Raw genomic sequence first — 17,423 nt, 5'->3', positions numbered from 1 at the left:
TCCTTATTTGTACTGTTCAGTTTGACTAATTCAATTGACTAATTTCTATAGGTCATAATGGCTTTTAAGATGTAAAAATGTATGTCCAACCATGCTTCAGAGTTATAGTGCTTGACACAAATACCATATCATATACCATAAGTACTGTGACATTGCTGGGTAGCACTGCCTGGTAATATCCAAGAATCCACCTAATTAAAAAGCCAGTATAAACAAATATTACGAATATCTATATATAGGTATAGAGGTAGATATATGTATACACACATACAGAGTAAAAAGCTGTAATATAAGTGAGTAAATCCTCCTCCTGTCTATGTATGCTTGTTATCTCTTCCTTCTTATTTACATTTTTAGGGAAAGCCTTGCCTTTATTCACACACATACTCAGTTTTCAGAGTGCAGATATTTAAATTAATATGAAGCTGATAAAGAAATAAGTTGACTCAGGGGTCTTAGTGGCTATTCAGAAAATTGATAGTATTCCTAAGTTTCTTGAGGGAAGTAGTTTTGTCATATATGCCAGCATAAATTCTTTATCAGTGTAAGATAGATCGAGTGTAGAATCTCTGCAACACAAAATCAAAAAAATTAGCAGCAGACTTAGAAGATATGGGTAAGAATGAAATTACAATAGGAGACTGAGAGTCAAGTATTTAGAAAGGATACTGCAATGCAGTGGCAATGCAGAAATCTCCTGATTTCTTTCTGTTTTATGATAGAAGAAATTTATTTCTTTGTGTGAGTGTTGGCTGTGCAACCACCTGTTGTTCTTTACTTGCAGTGCTTTATTTTAAGGCACTTGAAAGTAAAATTGCTATAAATATTAGATAGTTCAGATTTAAAAAAGGAATGAGATTTTTACAGGATGGAGGAAATGTGTGCCAAAGTTAATTCAGTCCTTAATCAGCTCTTAAAAGACTTGCTTAAACATGCTTTGTTGCAAGGATTAATTATTGAACAATTTCTTCAGGCCTAATGAGATTAGAACAAATGAATTACCTCTTGATTTTGCTGCCTAGTTATTATATTTCTATATAAGGATGCCAAAATTGAAGCAAATATCTGTGGTTCCTTAGAGTTACAAAATTTGTTGTTGGAAAAGTGGAGAAAAGTGTATTTACAACAACTATTCAATATACATGTGAATATAAATGCATCACCTATTTACATATCTAAATATAAGTTTTACTTTATATATATTTTTAAAAATAAACACATATATTTTAAAAATATTCTTTATAAAACAGATGTGTATGTATATATATACACAATATTTATATATTACAGGTACAAACAATCTTATGTGGTACAAACTATCTTTTACATGGTAGAACCATCTTTTACATTCTAGATATAAAATGTAATTTCACACATTACATTTGGGGATTTGTGCCATGGATAGCTGGCAAGAATTGCTTACTTTCAAAAGGCAAAAAAGCTAGCCAGTATCTCTTACCATATCTCTACATACCAAAGTAAAATAAGTGATACTAGCATTGCCTGTCAATAACAATACCAGAAAAGAGGGGGGGGAAAAAGTGCAAGGAAGACTGAATGCACGCTGCTTTAGCAGGTTTGTGTATCAGTAGAGAAGCTGTAACTGCAGGGTTATGAATGTCAGTGTAGAAAAGCTGCGTTTTAGTTACAGGCACCAGGTCTAGTCACCAAGAATACCTTTGAAATACCAAATAGTGTACATTCTCCTTCATATTATTAACTCCTTCCCCTTCCATGATTGATACTTTTGTAAATGAAACTTGATACCCTGGGGTTTTTTAACTGGTGGATAAGACCATTTTTCTTTAAAGATAATGCACTGCGTATTTGAAGAGTCATGTTGACTTCTCCTCCCCCACTTCTTGCCTCTGTGTAGTTTAAAAGGCCTAATGATTTTTTGTTTTGCTGTTTTATAAGCTCTTTTCCCAAGTCTCTGAGAGTATTTTTGAGTAAATTTTGGAGTATATCTATGCAAGGGCATTTTAGAGTGCGGGTAGAATATAAGGGCAGTTTTGCCTGTGCTGTTCTAGTCAGCAGGAATCCTGTATTTAGTGTATATTTGAAGTATGAATATAGTATGTAGTTTGTACATAAATTTCATTACCATTGTTTTTGATTTTTTTGTCATGAAGATGACCAGTGATGAAGAAAGCTAAACATGCTTCTTAAGTTATTTTACTGGCTGGTTATATTTGGTGCTACAGAGAGCAAATAAAATGATCCAAGTAAGATCAAAATTGATCTTCTCAGTGATGGTGTTGTGAAACCTCAATGCCTCCTTGTAATAATTATTATTACATTTTATAGAAGTAGCAAGCAGAAACAGTGATTGTCCAAAGGTTGTATGTGCATCTCTTAAATGCAGATCCAAAAACCGAACTCTTGTGCTTTCTAGGGTAGCATTTGGCTTACTATGTTGTATCTTGGGTTACTAGATTTTTTGGGGTTTTATTTACATTTTGTAAATAAAATCAAACAGAGAAAGCATTCTTTTTACTGCAGATCAAATTTATCATTTTAAGAAGACATAGCTTCATTATAGTTTCTTTAGCTGTTCTGAGTTGACAAATAATGTTAGTCTCAGTATTAAAGGAATACAATCAAAGGTTTTCATACTTGCTTCTAATGGTTGCTTAAATTATTACAATTATTATTAGTTGTTTAGTTAACCTATTAGATGTAAATTGCTTATATCATCAAATAAGCCTTAGTCTTACCAGATTAGTCTCAAATAGAAATATACAAATGAGATAATGAAGAGCTATCTGACTTTGTGAAATGTTGGTAAATTGAGCCTGCAAATGTATATATACTTACATGGAAATATATGATGGGAATTTGTTTGGGTAGCAAGTTTGGATGGTTTTGGTATAAAATGATGCATTTTGAATGTAGTAGATGAGCAGCTTGTTTAAGTCAGTTTGCTTGTTTGTTAAAAGATTGGCTTGTATTCTTTTCCTCTACCAAATACAAACTTCTTGCTCTAAAACTCATCTAGCTTAACTGAAAAAAAAAACCATAAAAATCAGAATTTTTTTTCTTAGAAGGAAATCTAATCAATGAAATCTAGAACTCATGGATTTAAAATTATTTTTATGTGGGTTTTGGATCCTGAAGTGCGTAAGTCTTGCTTTTGAGAACTGAAAAATAGAGCAGTTGAGTCTTAATTTCTTTCATGTTTTGTTGATTCAGCCATACCGGTGTTATTTATAGGCTACCAGCACATTTTAACAGTTTTGAAGTAGTAAGAAATGGATCACTTATGCTTTTCAGTTTCTTAGTACTGGCAGAAGAAAACTGTAGACTGATAAATTATAAGCAGAAGAAAAAGTTTGGCTTGTTCTTTCAGAAGTAAGTAAGTTGGGATTTTTGCTAATACAAAGCTGGAAAAGGCCTGCAACTTACATCATAAGTGGTTTTGGTGCAGTCAGGAAGGACACTAACAGTTCGTATGCCTCTTTGTAAATACACTATTTAGAGACCTTTTCATAACTGCATTATTTAGTGACCACTCAATTTATTTTGTCTGTAACAAAAGGTTTGAAGTTGTTATTTTTGTATTATGTATTATTTTTCTAAAGTAAATTATGACCTGTGAGGAAATGTGAAATAATTTACCATTGTTTTTATGGAGAAGACAGTACTACATGGTAAACCAGTAAAGATTAGCAATATTTAGTGCAGTTAATAAATTGACTAGGTCCAGTTCCTAGAACTAAAAGTAATACTAATTCACATTATTAATTTAAAATAAATCTAATCATATACTGTGCTAAAATATTTGGGTTTATTAAGCTTTTTTTGTTGGAATTGTATTCTAGAAACAGGAGGAATTATATTTTTTCTTCCTCACCGTAACAGCCTCTTTGCAACTAGTGTGCTTTATATATTCAGGTAGAACAGCCTTTGAAGAAAGAAGCATGTCAAATGTCTTATTTTTTACTTCAAACTGTACAAAATATTCAGAGTAATCTAGTTCATATTTCACCCCATGTCAGAAACACGTACCTGAAAATAATAGTTTCTTTGCCAAATATATTGCTCCATCAGTCTTAGAAATAGCTAAAGCAGAAGGAAGTTATACAGATGTTTTTGAAACCTGTATCATCTATTCACAATTGAAAAATTAAGGAAAAAACATTTAAACATTCTTGTGTTGGTTAGCATCAAACAGCAGATTTTCAGGCCTCATGGGAAGTAAATGCAAGAACTGGGATGCAACGGAAATGTGGTCTCTCATCCATCCTTCTGTGTAATCATTAAACTTACTTAAAGCAGAACATTTTTAACAATGTTTGCAGAACAATGTTGAATTCTCTCCCGGACTTAACTCTGGCAAACTGGGAGAAGTAAGGAGAGAAAATTTGAAGAAGTCTGGTTTTCATTTTCTCTACAGCTGTCATCTGGCTTTGAATTCTGCTGGAGAGCTACAGCTGGAGTCATTTTATTGCTTTACCCAGCATCCTTTTGCCTGTGCGCACAGAAATGTTTTAGTAGTCTTGGAAAAAAATTCAGAGTATCTCTTAGCAACCATAGGACAGTAATTATTATACCAGCAGCTGGGAGCAAACCAGATTTCCGTTGTGCATTAAAAACTGGCGTAGGTTACTTTACAGATGATACTGAATAACCTATGCCAGTACTGTACTTTGCAGGCTGTGGTTAAAGGATATCAAATGTGGGCGGTGTAATTGCTTTGGACAGTAGAAAAGGGGAATATGTGCATCTGTGTTTGTGTGTGATATTCTGTATATTTAATATAACAAGCTTAGTTCTTGTGGAAAACTTTATATGTTTGCTTTTACTTAAATGGATTTTCAACACAAAAGCCTTTTTGTTTTCTAGGGCCTCCTACTTCAGATTGTCAGTGTTTCCATTATAAATGTGGGTTTTCAGGTGTTTATGACCTTATCATAAAACATCAGATTGGAGTAGGAAGTGTTGTTCAATGAAAAGCTTTCTGGATACAAATAAACGTGGTTTGACTGTATCTAAACTACAGTTTAATTAAAAACACAGAATTCATGATGTTCATCTGGCATTTCTGTTGTTCTGCTTAGTGGCTAAAGAAGATCATAATTGACCTGATTGCTTTTTGGTTTTCATAAATATCAGAAGTTCAGCTGTGTCCGCTTACCTGTAGTATCTAGGTTGGTAAGGTGAGCATTGTGCTTTTGGAAAGGCTGTCTTATGAGTTCTTGCCTTGCAAAAGATCAGGTGCCTTTCTCTGTCTCCTGCCACCCCAATATTTGTCCTTGAAGTCAATTAGCTTGAATTGTGATGTTCATTTTGGAATTTTCTAAAAGCATTCTTTGATAATTGCTGTGTGTAGGGCACAAAGGTTTGCTTTAAGAGTACGGTTTGTTTTTCATACATCGTCTGGCACTGCTAGTTAGCACTGTAATAGATGATTGTTGCCTGTGTCCTTCATTAGATGAAGCCTTTCTTGACTGCCAGGGGGAGCGCATACGTGTCCTTTTTGCTCTGTAGTGTAGGTAGTTTACTGCTGAAGAAAAAAGGTGTCAGTCACCTGCAGGGACAGGAAATAATGCAGGCTGTTGCAAATCTCACCCAGGGATAAAGACTGGCTTGTGGGTAGTTTGTCTTTTTTCCCTGGGAAGAAAGAAGTAGTAGTTTTTGCAGCTTGCTCCATTCTCCCTAGACCATTCAAATTTATAATAGCAGGGGGAGGGGAGCAAGGGGGAAACAGGGTGCTTATCACTGTGGTTTCTATAAAATGGCTTCTAGCTGTTGGCTTAAATGTTTGTAATAATTTTTAACGTTGCTCAAACCAAAAATAGTTGTAGGCATTTCTTCCTTGTTTTAAATGCAGCTCTTCTGTGGTTTGAACCACTGTTTTGGAAGCTTTTTGTCATTGGGCAACATACCTGCAGGAATGCCTCCTGCTAGGAAGATGTTTGATATTGCACTAATATTTGATGCTTTTTGCTCCTAAAATAAATGTACATCTATGAAGTCTAACTGCCAGTCATTTCAACATTTCTTTAATACTCCTTTCTCAAGAGTGTTTGACCAGAATATTAGATTTTGACAATAACAGGGTCCGTTGCTTTAGTGTTGTTGTCACGCTCAAGGATCTGCAAAAAGTACTTCTTTCTGAAGTTTTGCCTGTCTTCAAAATTTTTCATGGGAACTTTAACCTGATTGAGTGAGCTATTATCTTTCTTGGGGTGTATGCTTTCTAGTATTCATTAAGCTGATCGTTAATTAATTACTAAATTTAATGTTTTTCCACTCAGTGCTTTTGAGCAATACATAAATTTTTTAGTAATGTGATGATTTCCTTTCTCCTAAAAATCAGCTACAGACCCGCTACTTCCAGTTTCTCTAGATAGTCTTAGAACTTGATACATTAGGCTTTTACATACGTGAGGTGCTAATGTAATCTCAGAATAAGTTCCTTAAGTATTTTGATAAATGAACCTGACAAAACTTTCGGTTTGCCTCTGCCTCAGTAGTTTTCTGCAGTGTTTTTATTCTTCTCCTCTTAATGTTTTCTTGATATATACAAGTCCTTGTAATAAAGCTAAAACATTCTCATTGCTGGAAGTTGGATGATGCCAGAATTTTCTCAGTGCTATCAGATGATGACAGCCAGTTAACTTTACAGCATCTCTCAATACAAACAAAACATCCTACAGTACATTTTTGGCAGCCCAATGGGATTAGTATCAAAATGCTCTGCTGTATCCGAAGTATACCCCAGTCAGTTAAGCTTAAAGAATGAGGACTGTTTGTTTTTCTATTCATTTCAGAAACTGGATCACCTCACAAGCCAGTATTCCACCCAAACATACTTCCTCTTCTTTATTCTGAATGGCACAGGTCCTGCAGATATCTCATTATATGTTGCCACACGGTCTCAATTTTGTATCAAATTGCCTGTTATAACCTTAATTTCTTTAGAAGTCAGTCATTAGTTGTTTAATACACACTTGCTGTAATTAGATATTGTTAATTAGTGTATGTTAAAACTGAGTTTCTGATCCTTTCCAGCCGATCTTGCTTTTAATTTATTAAAAGGTCTGACTAGCTTTTGTCTTACTAGTCTCAGAAGTTTTTTTTTCTCCAGTTGTATTTTTGTAAATACTGGCAGCCTCGTGGGTGGTTAGAGAAAGCATAATCTCAGAGACTGGGCTAATCTCTGCTTCCTTAAAGAAGTCTGATTTGGCAACTGAGTTCGGAAGGTGTGTATCTGAAGTGCCCAAGTTGTACCCTCTGCAGAGATGAAACTTTGTATTTACCAAGGCTGACTCATACTAAAGAAAATACTTGCCTACTTCTAAGTGCTTTAAAAATACTTCTAATTTTAGATGCCTCTAACACATTATACAGAATATTAATACATTTATGTGTGAACTTGGTGGGTTTGGTGTGGTTTTTGTATAAATACAAAATCATTTCAAGGGAGTTCTTATGTGTTCTAGACTGCTCAAGAAAATACATCAGGTTCATTAATGAAAGATCACCTTTTTCAACATGAAACTGTAGTAACCAGTGAAACCTACAACAGTGCAAATTTAAGGCCTTCAGCATTTGAGGATTTCAACACCAGGAGAGCCTGTTTTCCTAACCAACCTAACCAGGTAAGAATACCAATAAAAGAAGCTGTTCTTATTTGCTTGCTGTATTAATGGCACAGTATGTAGTTTCTGACAAGAAATCACTTTGATCTAAGTCCCTGTGTGTAGTATTATACTCTCAACTTCTTGAAATTACGAATATAGGCTTTGCAGCTGAAATATTATAGCATTATTATGGAAGAGATAAAGCTTTGTGAAGGTATTTACCTGTGTTTGTATTGCACCAGACTACATTAATAAATCTTTATTTTCTTTGAATTCAGTTTTTGTATTACAGACTTCAGTATCTGCAGCCTTGAAAAGCTGTTAAAAATTTTTCAGAAAATGTTATTTGGCCATGAGCTCAATCTTGCTTATACGTATACTAATAATGTTTTGATTAGAAATACTGAAAAGTGTCTTTAAAACTGATTTCTTGGATGCATTGCAAAGTAGTGCACTTCTGCTAAATATTTTTAGTGAAACATTGCTTATCCTCTCTAACTGCCTATTAAAACTAAAATACTCTATTTTGGTTCACAAAGGAAAATAATGTATCAGTTATGTATAAAAAGTATTCAGCCACTGGTACAGCTTTTCCTCTAACACTGTACATTTTGCTTTTTTCTAAAGCTCAGAGAATTTGACAGTAGAAGTAGACTTAACAGTAAGTTGGATAATAATTAATTTGAGGGTCTTGTGTCTAGAAGCCTGGGAAGCTTTTATGTCAAGAAGCAAACACATGGGAAGCTCTTAGAATATGTAAATAACAGCAGTCAAAGTAGAATGCAAGTTCAAGTAGTTTTGAAGACTTGTCAGAAATATTTCTGTTCCTTGAAATAGAGCTTTTCAGTACTCTCAGTCATTTTTGCAGAGAAAGATAGGATTGTATTAAAGTCTTGTATCAGGTGCTCTTAAGCTGCTTTATTGGGCAAAAGAAGTGAGCAGTATCATCTGGAGAACTTAGTAAAGAGCTCAAAATTGTGAACTTCTGATTTTTAATCATTGATCTACTCCGGTTATCTCTTTGTATAAGTCACCTCATATTTTTGTTTGTTCTGTTCATCAAGAGGTACATATTTTTCCCTCTTCCCATTTACTTGCAAATAGAATTGTAAATATTTTTTAGAATAGAATGGATAGGTGATTAGGTTATTGCAGCTAACATGTAATAGCTACAGTAACCAATGATGTATGTGCTGTTAGTCTTCATTGAGTTGTAAAGAAAAGTGCAGTAGCTTAAAATACCTGTTTTAAGAGCGTGTATAAAATTGGCTACTGAATAAATGATAATTTAAGCTATGGTATACTGGGTAGTTTGTGTCTGTCTAATAGAAATTAAATAGTAATTTTTTTGAAATTACAATGCTTCAATTGAAAACTGCAGTTATGAGAGATTCCATGAAAATTTAAGTAGATATTCTTTAAAATATTCTTAGCATATTTTGTCACCATCTGCAACTGATATTCCATGCTTTTTGCATGGTCTTGTGGTACACATATTTAGAATATAGGCAAGTCAACAAAACCTCACATTCTGTATATGCACATGCTGCACTGTCTCAGCTAAACTCCAGCATGTGACCAGGTGGCACAGCAAATCTTGAGCTAATTACCTGTTTTGTTTCAATTTTACATAAATAAGTTTGAACACTTACTGTGCTTGTAAGTTGAACAGCTTGAGAAGTGTGCGCTCAAACTAAAGTGATTAATGACAATTCAGATCTTTACCTGTAGTACTTTGGCTATTAGTAGAAAATACTTAAGTCCCTCAACTTTTCAGCTTCTGACACGTGGATGCATGTTTAACTTAAATTTAGTGTTTTGCGATGATGGATTCAGCTGCTGGTGTCCTCATATTGTGAAGCTGCAAGCTCAGCAAAGACAGGTGTATCTGTTTGGGCAGAGACAGCAAAGGCTACAGTACCAAGCAAGTGACCGTGCCTTGTTTAGAGGTGCATCCCTTCAAGTAAGGTGCAATACTTGTGGGTTCAGGCATGTCAACAAAAATTTTCTCTCTAATTTCCATCTGGCTAATCATGTTCATAATCAGATTTTTTGTAGAATTTTGGTTTGCTGTAATATTCCTACTCCCTTCCTGCTTCAGCTGGCATACAGAGATGGCATACTGAGTTTTAATTTTGAATGTTTAGAGGACTGTGTCTGTTATTCTCATTGAATTTTGCTGGTATTTGTACTTAACTGAATTTGAATTGTGTATTGTTCTTAAGTTTTCATGTGTTCATGTAGGTCCCATTAAACACCCAACGAGTAAGCACTTCATTTAAATAAAGCTTTTCCAACATTTCTCCAGTTTGCTTGTTTTTCAGCATTTCCCACTTTGTTTCTTAAAAAAATACTTCTCAACATTAGTTGTATAAAGAATGTGTAGTGGTGTGCTGTTTGTAACACGTCAGTTCTTAAGTATTTTTAGGTGTTGGGCTGGGGACTCGAAAAAATTAAATGAGTTCTGTGTATATGATGAGTTCTGCTCAAGCAAATAAAAAGCCTTCAAAGGCTGAGGAGAGGTCAGATTTTACAGTTGTTAGCATTTGTAGTGATCTCTAATGGCTATTAGCTGTTTGGAGAATGGGAGGTTGAGGGTGGGTTTTTTTGTTTGAGGTTTTAGGGTTTTTTCCTTTAAACAATGGGTTTTATTTAATGTCTTAAATGTGTGCGTAATATTCTATGTGGACAGTGGGGTAAGGATCCTTTATGCCTGTAACATACGGGATTCTAATGACATTTTTGCCGCTTTTCCCCTTAAATAAATTTATGCTGTGAAGTGCTCAAGAAAGCCAGTTTGCCATAGCTCTTTATTGGTGCTAAACAATACTCTTCCTCTTGTTTGAAAACAGAGTAGAGTTGAAAAGCATTCTGCTTTTATAAGCAAAGGGGAAGCCTGACTGCTTGTATAGGAGCCAGGGGAAGTATGGAAGAGGAGCAATGTTAGCTAAATAGATATATATATAATGTTAGATAACCTTTCTTCTTCTTATATCCTTGAGACCTTGTGGAAGTCCAACTATGTGGCTTAGAGCCACGGGAAAAAAAACATTATTATTGTTAGCATATTCCAGTTGAGAGTCTCAGGGCAAAGCAGCTCTAATTACAGTTCTGTACTTATCATACAAGGATTGTTGAGCAGGGAAGTGATGGTTAGAGCAGGCTACAGATATTCTTATATAATCAGAAGATGGCATATTTTAATAAGTTCTTTCTTCCTCTTTCCCAGCTGCCTTCCCTTCTCCCTCCTCTGTCTCCTACCCCAAAACCAGGACATGCAGACTTCAGCGTAGTAGGAGCATAGGCACGTGAGAAGTAAAATAGAAGTGTTTTAACTTAACATCATTTTCAGTAGTTTTCTGTCACACACTGCAACAGATTAGGAACGTGCAGTTCAACTGTTGTCCTCAACTTTGGAATGGTGACACATTAATTCTCATTAATTTGAGTATTAATAAGGTAAACGCTCCCAAAGCAAAAGATGCATTCCCAAATAATTAATGATTCTGGAGACTTTGTAAGGCTAATAGGTTAGGGAGTGGAGATTTTTTTGGTCCTTTCTGTGAGGTGGTTTACAGGCTGTGCACTTGACAGGAGGAGAAGGTGGACTTTGACTTGAAGCCCACTTTTAATCTGTCTCTGATTATAATAGCCCTACAGTGTAGGAAAATAGCTGCCTGTCTGTAAGGTAGGAATACTGGGACGTACTGAGACCTTTGCACTGTCTGCTATTTTCAGGAGCTACTTTCATACACATGCTAAATTTTTATCTTGTCATTATTTGCACCTTTTCTTGCAAGTCACTTGTAATGTGATTTCAGTAACACTTAGTGGCAGTCCACTATCTTACACTTTTATCTAAGGTCTTCAGTATTTCAGTTCAGATGGTTCTATGAATTTTGCCACCTTTGACAACTTTCCTATGCCCCCATGCCCCTCTCATTGTAAGGCAGAACAAGAATTCTCTCTTATTTCTCTACTGTTTGTTTTGTGCACGTTTAGCATGTTCCTTCTTACCTGCCTTTTAAAGTCTTGAATTATAGTCAGTTCATTACAAGCTGAGAATTTAGGAAGTACTTAGGTGTTTGCTAGTGTCCTAAACTAATGAATTTAAGTACTGTATATTGGCTAAGGGGAAATGGAAAGAAGCTGATGGATCATCATACTGAATATTATTCTTCACATGATAAAATCCTCATCTAGAATGCAGCTTTGAGAATAAGTAACAAATATTGAGTACTCTTGTTATAAAATGGAGAGAGTTCAAAAATTTGACAGGAATAAAGGAAAGCTTCTCCTAGATAATACAAAAGTGAATGTATCAGGCTGTCCTAAAGCAGCAGATCATTGCTGATGTGAAATCAGCACGTTCACGTAAGGCATAATTAATCTGTGGAGTTAGTTTCCACTGAAAGATGTTAATGCCCTAATTTTGAGCATAATTCAAAGAGGAACGTCAAGTTTTGTGTGGATACCAAAACGTTCAAAGCTCTTACAAGGTATTGAAAAGTCAGGAAAGAATACTAAAGCTCATAGACCTAATACCATGCAAAAGACTCATTACTGTGGGGAAGTTTGTAAATTGTAATAGTGAGAAAATAAGCTGGATTTTTTTATTGTCAGGCAGCAAGGAAAAAAAGTGTCGGTTTTTAATTTTCTAATTTGAGTTTTACATTGTAGGTGGATGTAAATTTGAGACTTCACTGTAGTAAACTTCTCCTACTTTGCCGTTTCAGGTCCCACTGAAGTCCATGAGACACGTTAGTTTTCAGGACGAAGATGAAATTGTTAGGATAAACCCTCGTGACATTTTGATACGTCGTTATGCAGACTACAGGCATCCTGACATGTGGAAGAACGACCTGGAGAGGGATGATGCAGACTCAAATATACCATTTTCTAAATCAGACAGTAAAAAATCTGACTATTTATACCCATGTGGGGATGGAACTAAGTTGAATTCCCTGAAAGACTCGAAGAGTTCTGTGGTATTTAAAACTCAGCCTTCCTCATCAAAATTTAAAAACTCAAAAAGAAGAAAAGAGGATGGTGAGCGTTCCCGCTGTATATACTGCCAGGAAAGGTTTAATCATGAAGATAATGGCAGAGGAAAATGTCAAGATGCGCCAGATCCTATTAAAAGATGTATCTACCAAGTTAGTTGCATGCTTTGCGCAGAGAGCATGCTGTATCACTGCATGTCAGACTCTGAAGGAGATTTCTCTGATCCTTGCTCGTGTGACACTAGTGATGACAAGTTCTGCTTACGCTGGTTAGCACTGGTGGCACTCTCTTTCATTGCTCCATGTATGTGCTGCTACCTCCCCTTGAGAGCATGCCATCACTGTGGTGAGGTGTGTGGGTGCTGTGGAGGAAAGCATAAAGCTGCGGGATGAATCAGTCTGGTGCCAAACAGAGCTGAAAAATCTTTGTTTCCAGGAAGCATCTAACTTGGATTTGTGGAAGCTTTTTGGCAAGCTGAAGGGAATCTTCTTTCACATAAGAGATGCTTGATGTGGAGGAAGCAACAAGACTTGTCAGACCTTGGCATTTTACAAGTGGTAGCCACGCCTAACTATTTCCTTTGAGTGCGTGGCATTTGTTGCGAGTTGTGAAGGAGATCTTGCAAAGGAAAGCCTGTTCTTATTATTGGCTATAAAATGAGTATATAAACTATGATTATACTAAAAGAGATTAACTTTTGCCACTTTGTACATTCATGGTTTAGGTGAGGGGGCTCTTTTAAAAGGATTAAACTTACCTGATGGGAAATTTTAACTAAAAGTGCACTAGTGACAGTTGATTTAAGATTAAGAAAAGTTAATACTTGGCAAATGAGAAATAAAACTGATTTTAAGTGCAACTAAATCACTTATTAATAGTTTTTTGGAAGCGACTTTATGTATAAATAACAAATGTTTATATTTAACTAAATGTGTAAGGTACGAATTATTACATGTTAAACTTTCCTTCCCTCTGATATAGTAGGTATGGACCATATCTACTGTCACATTCCATGGTAGTATTTTAAATATTTAATTAGTTAATTTAGTTGCATTTTTATTCCAGATGGACGAATTGATATTTTCAGTCCTGGTTCCCTTCAGCTACAGTTTGTGTTGAATTGTATCCATACATTCTGATAATCTAAAAACCTTTAAAATATTAATTATTCTAGTCTCAAGTGACCAATATTTTTTGTTAAGCACAGATGTAATTGTCTAAAATGTTCTTGTTAGAACATAACATTTATTTTTATATATAAATGACTTTGATTTCAACATAATAGCAAAAAGGATATTGTTTCTGTTGTTCAACCAGCAAGTTGTTTTCTTTTGGGGTGTCCTCCAAAAATATTTTCTTGCATATTCAGATGTTCATTAAGCAAAAGGTACATTAAGGCAGTTGTAACAAATTGTCATCAGTGTTCTTGTTTATCCTTCTGTTAAACTAGGATCCTGTTCAGCTGTTTATCAAGTACTATGATTAAAACAAAAGATTAATAACAAAAGTGAAATTGTTCTCATTATTTTGAACCACAACTTTTTCTAATTTGAATGGGCAAGAACAAAAGTACTGTGTGTTTTGTTCAAAAACAACAACAAAAGACTTAGCTTGAGAAATAAATTACAGCCTAGGCAAAACTGAGTGAACTTCTTAATTGGGAACTTTCAAGGCGGCAGTGGGGGAGTGGCGGTGGAGAGTGAGAGAGCATGTGTATGTGTGTGTATGCACGGTGATATATTGTGTGTGATATTTCTTATGGTTTTGTACTTACTAAGTCTTTAACTTTCAGGTAAGAATTAACTAATTAACCCATAGAGAATTTTTTAAAAACATTATGTGTTTTCCTCTGTTATGAAGTAACAAACATGTTACTTCTTGTTAAAGACGTACAACACTAAAAACAGTCATAATTTATCAGTGAAGGTGCCTATTTGACATCTTGGCTGGAGTGGGACAGACTCTCCTCGGTATACCCTTGTTATTAAACAAACGACCTAATTGAGTCATTTTAAAAGGTGCACATGACTTACTTTTCTCACTTCTATGCATTTTTTTCAGTATATTTTGTGTAATTTTTTTCTGTCTGTACCAGTCCCCCTAATTTTCCTTTGTAGCCCAGAAGTAAAATGAGCGAATGTAAATAACTTTATCTGTCTGTAAAATACTTTTTGAAAGAAAACATTTATATTTATATTACAGCTTGAATTGGCCACCTTGTATATATAGATCATCTGAAAGTATTATTTCACATTGAAAAAGAAGACAAATATCTTGATAACTATAGAAGTTACAGAAGAGCTTCTAGTTTTGTATTAAGAGTTGATTGGATGACTCAAGTCCAAGAATATGATACGGTAGCAGCAGTCTTGGTTTTTACTGTTTATATATTTGAAAGCTGCTACTCTGGTTGGTTTTCATGCTTCACACATTTTCAGCTAAACTTGGTTGCCTAGAATAGACTGTTAACTTTAAAAACAACTTTCATTAAAAAAAAGGTGATGTTTTCCTAGTGAATGAGAGGAATTTATAATTTCTGAATGCTGGGTTCCTCATTCAAGGTGGAGAGGTATGAACAACCTAAGAAAAGAACTTGCTGGCTGTATAGAAAAATACTATATAATCATATTATGTATATACTTCAGAAAGAAATTAGTTTAACAGTTTCCTCTGAGCACTATACAACACAGTGAAACTCCTGGTCCTGTACTGTATTTTATATGAAACATATATGCTTTAATATTTTTATTGAATGTGTGCATTAATATTTTTACCTTACATTTAACCACTTTGCTGCTAAAATGTTTTCACCTTTTGCTTTTCTCTTTGAAGAATTGCTTCATCTAAAAAAGAGTTACTGAATGGACGTATGCTCACTTGTTCTTGTGCTGGAAGTGTCAGCCTGCATGCCTGGTTTGAGAGCAACTAACTGAATGCAAAGCTACAAGATTACAAAAGGGTTGGTTTTAGTAGCCTGCATGTGTACTTTTTCTTCTGATGTTAGGAATCTTACCCACTGTTGTATTTGGGAGAGAAGTAGTGGAAGGTGGACATATGGCAAAACCATTCCAGAACAGGCTGCTACATCTGCGTATTATCTTTTGGTTTTGGTGACATGTTACATTTATCCTGTCTCTTCTGAAATACTTTCTTAAGCATTTGGAAAGAGAGGAATTTCTTCCCCAATCCATACTCTTCCCCTTGCTTTTAATGTCAGAGCTGTAGTTTGTCAGCCATGTAGTAGCAGAGCTTTGTGCTGTTTGGAGGGGACCCGAGCCTTTGGAAACCGTCACTGAATATTAAGTCCCTCGCTTGTTGAAAGCCTCGGTTACCGTGAAAATTAAGTATTTCCCTTTGAAAGTGCGGAAAGAAGTTAAATGACAGCAGCACTCGTGCACCATCTACTGGGGGAAAAGTGACGTTCAGGCGCGGTATTGGATTAAATCGTCATTTAACTGGCCATTGGTGCACGATTAAGTTACACAAATATGTTACGCTTTAGTTATGAATTTACAGGATTGTAATTTGGAGTCTTACTGTGATTTCTTATCTCATCATGCTTCTTAAGTGCCATTATTAACACTGAAGTGAAAATCCTTTAACCATATATTTTGTTAGGTTTAATGTAGTTACAATGGCCTGTTACACAGGAGCATAAAAATCAGAAATGAAATTAAAATTATTTTTATTCTGTCACTGAGTTTATAAGAAATATTTTTTTTATTCTTATTTTAACTATTTCCCCTCTTGAAGTTCTTCCCACAGCAAAGTGATGGAGCTTTGATGTTCACACGGAGGGAATCTGGCCTTTTGGTTTGTGATATAAATCAAGTTTTGAGTATGCATAGGTGGGTGCATGCACTCACGTGCAATTCAGTAGCTGCGAAAAGTATATCTACAGTTGTGTGCACAGTTAAGGCAATATTTGATAATATTCTACAATTATTATGGTAACTATTTAGTAAACAGCAGCAAATGCTGGCATAAAACTCTTCCAGAGCTTAAGGAAGGGATGTTCCAAACAGTCTTAACCAATGCAGTTTCCTCTAGAGAAGGAAAGGTATTTTGAAGAATGCCTTAATTGTGGTTGTTGGAATATAACATTCCCATTTTGGATGAGTTCTCTTCAGAATGATCTGTCCATGTGTACCTGGAGGATAATGTTGAACTCCTGTGTAAATAATGCCCAGGTTTAAATGAGACTTTAAATCTTCTCTGAGCTTATGGCACAGTGTGCAGCCAGTACAGCTATACATTCTTATTAGTAAAATGAGGATCAGGCTCAGGGCTGGCAATGAAAACAAGAACTTTAAAAAGATGCCTTATGGTACTGTTAGTCCAGCAGTGGATAAAACTTCTGTTTCCTTGGGTGCACTGATGGAAAAAAAAGAGGGACTGGGGGGCTTGTTTGGGTTTTGGGGGTTTTCTGAAGGTTTCTCTCTCTTAACTGCAAAAGTTGGGGTTCGTTAAAGAAATCAAACATTTGGTGAAGAAGCAGCCTTCATGTTCAGAGCTGCAGTATAAGCTGTACGTGGTTTTCCTTCTTTTGCTTGGTGCCATTTGCTTTCCACCCTAATGACCTCAAAGTGCCTCATGTGTATATTGTTTCCATTAAACCTCAACTGCTATTTGTTTCTAGTAAATTATGTATAATTTAGGTAACTCATCCCATAGGTGTTTCCTTTATGAATATAGCTTGTTACTTTGAGTATATAATGTAAATATGTCTTTTAAGTTTGTAACTGGTTTGTTACATCATATCCTTGTAAGTTGACATAGCAGATAACACCATAAAAACTGTTTTAATGTTTTTTCTTGTAATTACCTGAT

General features: G+C 35.1%; 1 protein-coding gene across 1 annotated transcript in view; it reads left to right on the top strand.

Annotated features, from left to right (window-relative positions):
• SPRED1 (sprouty related EVH1 domain containing 1) overlaps positions 1-16,973 on the top strand; it is a 63,361-nt gene extending 46,388 nt beyond the window's left edge. The window contains exons 5-6 of the mRNA XM_032691440.1: positions 7,449-7,607; positions 12,326-16,973. Coding sequence (XP_032547331.1) covers positions 7,449-7,607; positions 12,326-12,985 — 819 coding nt within the window. The 3' untranslated portion in view covers positions 12,986-16,973. The remainder of the gene's footprint in view (positions 1-7,448; positions 7,608-12,325) is intronic.
• The last annotated feature ends 450 nt before the right edge of the window (positions 16,974-17,423 follow it).

Source organism: Chiroxiphia lanceolata, chromosome 6 (assembly GCF_009829145.1).
Source record: "Chiroxiphia lanceolata isolate bChiLan1 chromosome 6, bChiLan1.pri, whole genome shotgun sequence".
Lineage (NCBI taxonomy): Eukaryota > Metazoa > Chordata > Aves > Passeriformes > Pipridae > Chiroxiphia > Chiroxiphia lanceolata.
Note: the sequence above shows the minus strand (reverse complement) of the source record. Positions and strands in the feature narration are given on the sequence as shown.